The sequence below is a fragment of the Lolium rigidum genome, chromosome 1, assembly GCF_022539505.1.
Source record: "Lolium rigidum isolate FL_2022 chromosome 1, APGP_CSIRO_Lrig_0.1, whole genome shotgun sequence".
NCBI classification, from domain to species: Eukaryota; Viridiplantae; Streptophyta; class Magnoliopsida; order Poales; family Poaceae; genus Lolium; species Lolium rigidum.
The window spans coordinates 338557473-338568014 of record NC_061508.1 but is presented as its reverse complement, the minus strand read 5'-3'; the positions used below and the strand labels follow the sequence as shown (position 1 = coordinate 338568014).

Sequence of the window (10542 nt, the reverse complement as noted above, 5' to 3'; positions counted from 1 at the left end):
ATGTCAATGTCCACTGTCATGTCCGCCCTGCGCGGCGCCGGCCGGCAGCAGCTCTCGGCTTCAACCTTCGCCGTGAGGCATTGGACGGGCTCCCACGTGCTCCGGATCCACGAGTTCACGCAGGTCAGGAACATGGTGTACCATGGGGTGGAGATGAGATCAAGCACGTTCGCCGTCGGCGGCCAAGACTGGCGTATATGTTGCTGTCCAAACGGCCGCTCTTATCCGTCCGAAGATTACGTCTCCCTCTACCTCCATCATGATTGTGGCAGCAATACTCGCCACCAAATGACTGGAGATATCATGGCCAAGGTTCAGTTTAGTCTACTCGACCAGGCCTTGAAGCCATGCTACACCCGAACCACGAAACTGGAGCGCGTCTACGGCGGCCTCAAATGGGGCGAGTGCGATGACTTCATCAGGCACGAGGATCTCGACAAGGTGAAGCATCTCAACGACGACTGCCTCACCATCCTGTGCGACCTCACCGTCGCCGTCACCGGCACCAACGACCGCATGGAGGTTCCATCGCTGCCGGCGCCGTTCGACTTGCAAGCAGGGCAACTTACCGAAGCCATCTGGAACAAGGAACGACCGGACGTGAGGATCGAGGTCGACGGAGAGGCGTTCGACGCGCACCGGTGGGTGCTCGAGGCCCGCTCCCCCGTCTTCAAGACGGACCTCTCGCTCTCGCTCGCCAAGGCAACCACTGGCAAGGACGAGAACACCATCGAACTACGCATCGACGACATGGACGCCGAGGTGTTCAAGGCTCTCCTCCAGTTCATCTACACCGACGCGCCTCCGCTGCTGGACGCGTCTACAACCGCCGAGAGGCTGCTTGTCGCGGCCGACAAGTATGAGCTGGAGAAGCTGAAGCTCATGTGCGAGGAGGCGTTGTGCCGGCACATCGGTATGGGCTCCGTGGCGTCCACTCTAGCATTGGCAGAGCGGCATCGTTGCCCCGTCCTGAGGGAGGCGTGCATGCGGTTCTTGTCTTGCGCTGGGAATCTGGAAACCATCATGGCGATGCAAATGGATGGATTTGGGGAGCTAAAGAGAGACTGCTCCTCTGCTTTGCTGGAGCTTGTCACGAAGAAGATGATAGAAATGGAGCAATGACTCAATCAGGCTGGGTACTGTGTACTACCAAGACTAGTAGAGCGTTATTGGGCTGCAATAGAATAAAAGAAAATGCAAGTACTCCGTACACCATTTTCCGATGATAAATTAATTTGTCATTTGCATCAGCATTTGCATATTTTTTTTATCACGTGAATACCATCCGCACATTATTGATGACTTTTCTTTCACGCTGGGGAGCCGTGCGTGGTGCTCTCCCATGTCTTGGTCTAGCCGTACGACTCGTGGCAAAACTAGTAGGCAGCCTCGAACGGAAATAGTTCAAAATAAACCCCAAGCTTGAATAGTTCAAAGATAAATTAACACTTTTCTTATTAAACAAATAGCTGTTTTGTAATTGCTCCACGCTAAGATTTTGGGCCGTCGGATCTTGTCGAATCTCAGCGTGTGCTTTATTTCATTCCTCTCTATCTCAGTTAACTGGAACCCGCCGACGTGCCGACGGCCAGAATATGTGCCGACGGCCGCCGTCGGCACAGCCTCGATCGCCGCCAGCCCAGCAAAGTAGCAGTCGGCACAGCCTGGCCGTCGGCACAGAGCCACCAGAGCCGACGGCCGCCGTCGGCACACTTTGGCCGTCGGCACAAACCCAGTCTGTGCCGACGGCACGTAGCCTAGCCGTCGGCACATGGACATATGGTGGGGCCACAGACAGCCACCGACAACGGCGTCAGCAGGTGGCAAACGGCGTGATGTGGGCCGACGGCCAGGCCGTCGGCACAGCTTCCCCGCCAAATTTTCCTTCCTCGCGCCATTTTTTCGCGCCACTTCCTATGTAGGCCGACGGCCAGGCCGTCGGCACGAGTTCCCGCCATTTTTCCCCGCTCCTTCCCTCCCGCCATTCTTCTCGCGCCCATTCTCTCCCGCCAATTATTCCCGCCGTTTCAGCCCTCGTCGTCCTATATATAGCCATGTCTTCTCAACACTAACATCACCAGCAACATTTCTCTCCTCATCAACTCTCTCATCCAAAAAACATCACAGAATCCTCTGAGCTCAGCTGCCGTCGAGATGGCTCCTCGTCGCCGTAGCAACACGGGCTTCATCGGCGTTCGCCAGCGGGCTGCGGGCCATTTCGCGTCCGAAATCTCCACCGGTGGTGTGCGTGTGTGGCTCGGCACCTTCTACACGAAGGAGGCTGCTGCCCGCGCATACGACGTTGCGGCTTGGAGGTTTGGCCGGTCGCGCCACGAATTGAACTTCCCGGAGGTCAGGTCTCTGACGGAAGCCGAGAGTCTCTCTGCGAGCCGCTACTTCGCTCGGAGGGTGAAGCGCAGCGGTTCAGAGATGGCCAGCGGCGGATTGATACCACCAAGGCGGACGAGCGGTTCATGGCAGCGTGGCGCGAGACCATCCCGGAGACGTCGCGGCCACGCGCGCATTCCGGAAGGAGAAGCGGGCGTACGGAGAGAGAGAGGAGGGCGGGAAAGCGGCGGAGGAGGGCCGAATATGACGCGGAGTACGCCAAAGGAGAGGCGTCGACATGGGGGAAAATGATGAACGGTGGTTTTCGTACCTCTCAAGTACCGCTTCGGAGGACACCCCTAGCGAGGACGAAGATTTCGAGAACTGATTAGTATGTGTGTGTGTCGAGTCCGTGTGTCTAACGGGTCATGTGTCGACCCAGTGTTAAGTGCTTTGTTCATGTGTGGGTTTAGTTTTTTAAGTGTTTTGGTTTGTGTGTTAGTAGTGTAGTTTTTAAGTGCTTTGCTTCGTGTGTGGGTGTAGTTCTTTAAGTGCTTTGGTTTGTGTGTGGTCTAGTTCTTTAAGTGTTTTGGTTTATGTGTGGGTCTAGTTATTTAAGTGCTTTGTAACGTGTGTGGGTCTCAAGTTCTTAAGTGTATCATTATTGTGTGTCGTCAGAAATCGAGCATCGGAGGGTGGGAATGGTCCCAAAACTCGGGCAGATTATAGATCGTAGGGGTAAAATCCGGGATCCGTATGTGGAAACTCCTGGTAAGCCCAACCTATGGTTTCCCATGTACATATGTCCTAAACAAACCAAAGCAAATAAAAAAATCCATTGTTACACCGTCACACGGAGAAAGCTATAGGGGTAGATCTGCGGGGTCCCCGCCCTAGGGTTTCCGAAGATACGAGATCGGCGGAGCGTCGGAACCGCTTAAAAACTTGCATATGTCCGTAGCATATGTGCACAAGTGTGATGTAGGGTTTGGCTAACCTTGCATGTACCCGGCGTTGACGATTTTCGCGGACATGGGCCAGCACTTGGTGAAAATCCAGGGATCCGTATGTGCAAACTCCTGGTACGGCTAAAATGGAGCCTATTTTATGGTAAAGTAAGCCCAACCTATGGTTTCCCATGTACATATGTCCTAAACAAACCAAAGCAAATAAAAAAATCCATTGTTACACCGTCACACGGAGAAAGCTATAGGGGTAGATCTGCGGGGTCCCCGCCCTAGGGTTTCCGAAGATACGGATCGGCGGAGCGTCGGAACCGCATAAAAACTTGCATATGTCCGTAGCATATGTGCACAAGTGTGATGTAGGGTTTGGCTAACCTTGCATGTACCCGGCGTTGACGATTTTCGCAGAGACATGGGCCAGCACTTGGTGAAAATCCGGGATGCGTATGTGCAAACTCCGAGTACGGCTAAAATGGAGCCTATTTTATGGTAAAGTAAGCCCAACCTATGGTTTCCCATGTACATATGTCCTAAACAAACCAAAGCAAATAAAAAAATCCATTGTTACACGTCACACGGAGAAAGCTATAGGGGTAGATCTGCGGGGTCCCCGCCCTAGGGTTTCAGAAGATACGGATCGGCGGAGCGTTGGAACCGCTTAAAAACTTGCATATGTCCCTAGCATATGTGCACAAGTGTGATGTAGGGTTTGGCTAACCTTGCATGTACCGGCGTTGACGATTTTCGCAGACATGGGCCAGCACTTGGTGAAAATCCAGGATCTGTATGTGCAAACTCCTGGTACGGCTAAAATGGAGCCTATTTTATGGTAAAGTAAGCCCAACCTATGGTTTCCCATGTACATATGTGCTAAACAAACCAAAGCAAATAAAAAAAATCCATTGTTACACCGTCACACGGAGAAAGCTATAGGGGTAGATCTGCGGGGTCCCCGCCCTAGGGTTTCCGAAGATATAGATCAGCGGAGCGTCGGAACCGCTTAAAAACTTGCATATGTCCCTAGCATATGTGCACAAGTGTGATGTAGGGTTTGGCTAACCTTGCATGTACCCGGCGTTGACGATTTTCGCGGACATGGGCCAGCACTTGGTGAAAATCCGGGATGGTGTATGTGCAAACTCCTGGTACGGCTAAAATGGAGCCTATTTTATGGTAAAGTAAGCCCAACCTATGGTTTCCCATGTACATATGTCCTAAACAAACCAAAGCAAATAAAAAAATCCATTGTTACACCGTCACACGGAGAAAGCTATAGGGGTAGATCTGCGGGGTCCCCGCCCTAGGGTTTCCGAAGATACGGATCGGCGGAGCGTCGGAACCGCTTAAAAACTTGCATATGTCCGTAGCATATGTGCACAAGTGTGATGTAGGGTTTGGCTAACCTTGCATGTACCGGCGTTGACGATTTTCGCGGACATGGGCCAGCACTTGGTGAAAATCCGGGATACGTATGTGCAAACTCCGGTACGGCTAAAATGGAGCCTATTTTATGGTAAAGTAAGCCCAACCTATGGTTTCCCATGTACATATGTCCTAAACAAACCAAAGCAAATAAAAAAATCCATTGTTACACCGTCACACGGAGAAAGCTATAGGGGTAGATCTGCGGGGTCCCCGCCCTAGGGTTTCCGAAGATACGGATCGAGCGGAGCGTCGGAACCGCTCAAAAACTTGCATATGTCCCTAGCATATGTTCACAAGTGTGATGTAGGGTTTGGCTAACCTTGCATGTACCCGGCGTTGACGATTTTCGCGGTACATGGGCCAGCACTTGGTGAAAATCCGGGATCCGTATGTGCAAACTCACGAGTACGGCTAAAATGGAGCCTATTTTATGGTAAAGTAAGCCCAACCTATGGTTTCCCATGTACATATGTGCTAAACAAACCAAAGAAAATAAAAAAATCCATTGTTACACCGTCACACGGAGAAAGCTATAGGGGTAGATCTGCGGGGTCCCCGCCCTAGGGTTTCCGAAGATACGAGATCAGCGGAGCGTCGGAACCGCTTAAAAACTTGCATATGTCCCTAGCATATGTGCACAAGTGTGATGTAGGGTTTGGCTAACCTTGCATGTACCCGGCGTTGACGATTTTCGCGGACATGGGCCGGCACTTGGTGAAAATCCGGGATCCGTATGTGCAAACTCTGAGTACGGCTAAAATGGAGCCTATTTTATGGTAAAGTAAGCCCAACCTATGGTTTCCCATGTACATATGTCCTAAACAAACCAAAGCAAATAAAAAAATCCATTGTTACACCGTCACACGGAGAAAGCTATAGGGGTAGATCTGCGGGGTCCCCGCCCTAGGGTTTCCGAAGATACGGATCAGCGGAGCGTCGGAACCGCTTAAAAACTTGCATATGTCCCTAGCATATGTGCACAAGTGTGATGTAGGGTTTGGCTAACCTTGCATGTACCCGGCGTTGACGATTTTCGCGGACATGGGCCGGCACTTGGTGAAAATCCGGGATCCGTATGTGCAAACTCCAGGTACGGCTAAAATGGAGCCTATTTTATGGTAAAGTAAGCCCAACCTATGGTTTCCCATGTACATATGTCCTAAACAAACCAAAGCAAATAAAAAAATCCATTGTTACACCGTCACACGGAGAAAGCTATAGGGGTAGATCTGCGGGGTCCCCGCCCTAGGGTTTCCGAAGATACAGATCAGCGGAGCGTCGGAGGAGCCAAAAAATCGAGCGGAGCCGCGTGGCGTCATTTTATGTGTCCTAGCAACCACTGCAAAAGACGGAACTGGGATACGGCAATTATCTTGGAGAACCCTTCACGAACAGGGCTATCTCGTCCGGAGTTTTATGGCTTTTAGGGGAAATGAGTAGGAAACGGCCCGTTTCACCACATAGTTTGTCGGAACGAGGCCATATTTGGCACGTGCGTGGGCCTTAGGATGGGAAGCAAGGCCCGGTCGCGGATTTCCAATCCGAACCACGAGCGACGGTTTTTCCATTTTCGGGGTGCCGGAAGGGCTTTTTTTTGTGAAGCAGCTACATGGTGCGCATTTCAGTATCGCGCGGGACCTCCGCGCAGCGGTAGGATACCTCCTACGCACCACCTATCACATGCCATATGCGCGCGGAAGCCATTTGGGAATCCCACCCGCTTCCGCGGTGCCCCGCCGAATCCGCTGAAGCCGACCGGATTTGAACTGGGGCGACACTTTCCTTCGCTCAATAAATGGAGGGAAAAATGGTTTTAGGTCCATGACGCGTCATTTTATGTGCTAAATGTTTTCCGTTTCGCGCGTTGGCGGACGGGTGCAACCGCGCGCCCGGTACGGCCATACCGCATGTCCCGGCGGCCCCGTTTTGCGCGGTTGGCGAAGCAAACGGAGCCAAAAATCGAGCGGAGCCGCGTGGCGTCATTTTATGTGTCCTAGCAACCACCGCAAAAGACGGAACTGGGATACGGCAATTATCTTGGAGAACCCTTCACGAACGGGGCTATCTCGTCCGGAGTTCTATGGCTTTTAGGGGAAATGAGTAGGAAACGGCCCGTTTCACCACATAGTTTGTCGGAACGAGGCCATATTTGGCACGTGCGTGGGCCTTAGGATGGGAAGCAAGGCCCCGGTCGCGGATTTCCAATCCGAACCACGGGCGACGGTTTTTCCATTTTCGGGGTGCCGGAAGGGCTTTTTTTTGTGAAGCGGCTACATGGTGCGCATTTCAGTATCGCGCGGGACCTCCGCGCAGCGGTAGGATACCTCCTACGCACCACCTATCACATGCCATATGCGCGCGGAAGCCATCGCGGGAATCCCACCCGCTTCTGCGGTGCCCCGCCGAATCCGCCGGAAACCGACCGGATTTGAACTGGGGCGACACTTTCCTTCGCTCAATAAATGGAGGGAAAAATGGTTTTAGGTCCATGACGCGTCATTTTATGTGCTAAATGTTTTCCGTTTCGCGCGTTGGCGGACGGGTGCAACCGCGCGCCCGGTACGGCCATACCGCATGTCCCGGCGGCCCCGTTTTGCGCAGTTGGCGAAGCAAACGGAGCCAAAAAATCGAGCGGAGCCGCGTGGCGTCATTTTATGTGTCCTAGCAACCACTGCAAAAGACGGAACTGGGATACGGCAATTATCTTGGAGAACCCTTCACGAACAGGGCTATCTCGTCCGGAGTTCTATGGCTTTTAGGGGAAATGAGTAGGAAACGGCCCGTTTCACCACATAGTTTGTCGGAACGAGGCCATATTTGGCACGTGCGTGGGCCTTAGGATGGGAAGCAAGGCCCCGGTCGCGGATTTCCAATCCGAACCACGGGCGACGGTTTTTCCATTTTCGGGGTGCCGGAAGGGCTTTTTTTTGTGAAGCGCCTACATGGTGCGCATTTCGGTATCGCGCGGGACCTCCGCGCAGCGGTAGGATACCTCCTACGCACCACCTATCACATGCCATATGCGCGCGGAAGCCATCTGGGAATCCCACCCGCTTCCTGCGGTGCCCCGCCGAATCCGCTGGAAACTGACCGGATTTGAACTGGGGCGACACTTTCCTTCGCTCAATAAATTGAGGGAAAAATGGTTTTAGGTCCATGACACGTCATTTCATGTGCTAAATATTTTCCGTTTCGCGCGTTGGCGGACGGGTGCAACCGCGCGCCCGGTACGGCCATACCGCATGTCCCGGCGGCCCCGTTTTGCGCAGTTGGCGAAGCAAACGGAGCCAAAAAATCGAGCGGAGCCGCGTGGCGTCATTTTATGTGTCCTAGCAACCACTGCAAAAGACGGAACCGGGATACGGCAATTATCTTGGAGAACCCTTCACGAACGGGGCTATCTCGTCCGGAGTTCTATGGCTTTTAGGGGAAATGAGTAGGAAACGGCCCGTTTCACCACATAGTTTGTCGGAACGAGGCCATATTTGGCACGTGCGTGGGCCTTAGGATGGGAAGCAAGGCCCCGGTCGCGGATTTCCAATCCGAACCACGGGCGACGGTTTTTCCATTTTCGGGGTGCCGGAAGGGCTTTTTTTGTGAAGCAGCTACATGGTGCGCATTTCAGTATCGCGCGGGACCTCCGCGCAGCCGTAGGATACCTCCTACGCACCACCTATCACATGCCATATGCGCGCGGAAGCCATCTGGGAATCCCACCCGCTTCCTGCGGTGCCCCGCCGAATCCGCTGGAAACTGACCGGATTTGAACTGGGGCGACACTTTCCTTCGCTCAATAAATTGAGGGAAAAATGGTTTTAGGTCCATGACACGTCATTTTATGTGCTAAATGTTTTCCGTTTCGCGCGTTGGCGGACGGGTGCAACCGCGCGCCCGGTACGGCCATACCGCATGTCCCGGCGGCCCCGTTTTGCGCAGTTGGCGAAGCAAACGGAGCCAAAAAATCGAGCGGAGCCGCGTGGCGTCATTTTATGTGTCCTAGCAACCACTGCAAAAGACGGAACTGGGATACGGCAATTATCTTGGAGAACCCTTCACGAACAGGGCTATCTCGTCCGGAGTTCTATGGCTTTTAGGGGAAATGAGTAGGAAACGGCCCGTTTCACCACATAGTTTGTCGGAACGAGGCCATATTTGGCACGTGCGTGGGCCTTAGGATGGGAAGCAAGGCCCCGGTCGCGGATTTCCAATCCGAACCACGGGCGACGGTTTTTCCATTTTCGGGGTGCCGGAAGGGCTTTTTTGTGAAGCAGCTACATGGTGCGCATTTCAGTATCGCGCGGGACCTCCGCGCAGCGGTAGGGTACCTCCTACGCACCACCTATCACATGCCATATGCGCGCGGAAGCCATCTGGGAATCCCACCCGCTTCCTGCGGTGCCCCGCCGAATCCGCCTGAGGACCGACCGGATTTGAGCCGGGCGACACTTTCCTTCGCTCAATAAATGGAGGGAAAAATGGTTTTAGTTCCATGACGCGTCATTTTATGTGCTAAATGTTTTCCGTTTCGCGCGTTGGCGGACGGGTGCAACCGCGCGCCCGGTACGGCCATACCGCATGTCCCGGCGGCCCCGTTTTGCACAGTTGGCGAAGTAAACGAAGTCATATGGGCTGATAGTTGTTATCACATGTACCTATGACGTAACCAAGATCAAATAGAGGCATATGCCCACCAGGGGAGCCCGGTGGGATGTAGTCAAAGGGGTAGATCGCGCGGTCAACAGAATTAGGTTTTCGTCAAAATCGAGCATTGAAAGGTCGGAATGGCCCCAAAATGTGTGTGTCTCCCTATAATAATACTCCCTCCGTTTCAATATATAATGCCTATAGATTTTCTGCAAGGTAATTAGCGCAAGTCATTTTTTAACACAAAACCACCTTATTTTCAGTTAAAAGGAAAAAAATGAAAATAAAAAAATGCCTATAGATTTTCAGTTCCCAGATTCTATATTTTACTTGATTGTAGTCCTGCAGAGAAAAAAATATCAGAAAAGATTAAAAGAAAAAAAAATGAAAAACCTGTGCCGACGGCTAGGCCGTCGGCACAGCTAGGGTAGCTTAGGCTGGTGCTAGTGCACCGCCCCTCTCCCGCCCCGCCACGTCAGCATTTTGCCCACTCTAGCCCCACTCTCACCCCACTCTCACCCCACCTTGCCAATGCATGGGCTATAGTCCCCACTCTCACTTCTCTCTCCTCCACATCACCATTTCCTTTTCACATTAAGTTATTTCACTCGATTTATTTTAGACATTCAAAATAATGCAATAAAATTATTTTATTGAAGTTAAAATATTACCGATTACATAATAATTAATAAAAGTGCATAATAAAAATTAAAAATTACATAAAAAAAAAATTTCTACTCTTCTGCCTCTTGTTCCTGCTCCTCCTCCTCGTTGTCATCATCCAGACCAAGCTCTGTTTCCACCATCTTGATGGCCTTCGCATGTTTGCGCTTTTCTGCTTCGGTCATGTCGGCGGTTGGTCGGTCTCTCATTTTGTTCCATTGCTTGAACAGCTTAGCCTTCACTAAACCCTGCATCATGTTACTCATCGCGAAGGATTTACCTCCTACCTCACTGCTTGATGAGGTTTCCTTCCCCTTCCTCCTGCCCTTACGTGCCGCGGTCTTCGCCCTATCGCGGCCCACTGGACGCTCTTCCTCCGTGTCGCCTGTTGCGTCGCTAGAGCTGTACTCACCACCAGGTCCTAGACGGCTTCTCTTGGAAGTGGAGTCGGTTCCACTACCAGGACCATGTTGTCCTTTCCACTTCGCTTCATTTTTACGGCATTCCACCAGTGGTG

The 10542-nt window shown here is 52.3% G+C and overlaps 1 protein-coding gene across 1 annotated transcript; it reads left to right on the top strand.

Annotated features, from left to right (window-relative positions):
- On the top strand, positions 1-1122 carry LOC124684453 (BTB/POZ and MATH domain-containing protein 1-like). Its single transcript, XM_047218761.1, has one exon. The coding sequence runs from the start codon at positions 1-3 to the stop codon at positions 1120-1122; it is 1122 nt and encodes a 373-aa protein (XP_047074717.1).
- Positions 1123-10542: the final 9420 nt, after the last annotated feature.

Bases quoted from the DNA above. Each gene is read 5' to 3' on its own strand.
- LOC124684453 (XM_047218761.1), top strand. From the start codon at position 1: ATGTCAATGTCCACTGTCATGTCCGCCCTGCGCGGCGCCGGCCGGCAG.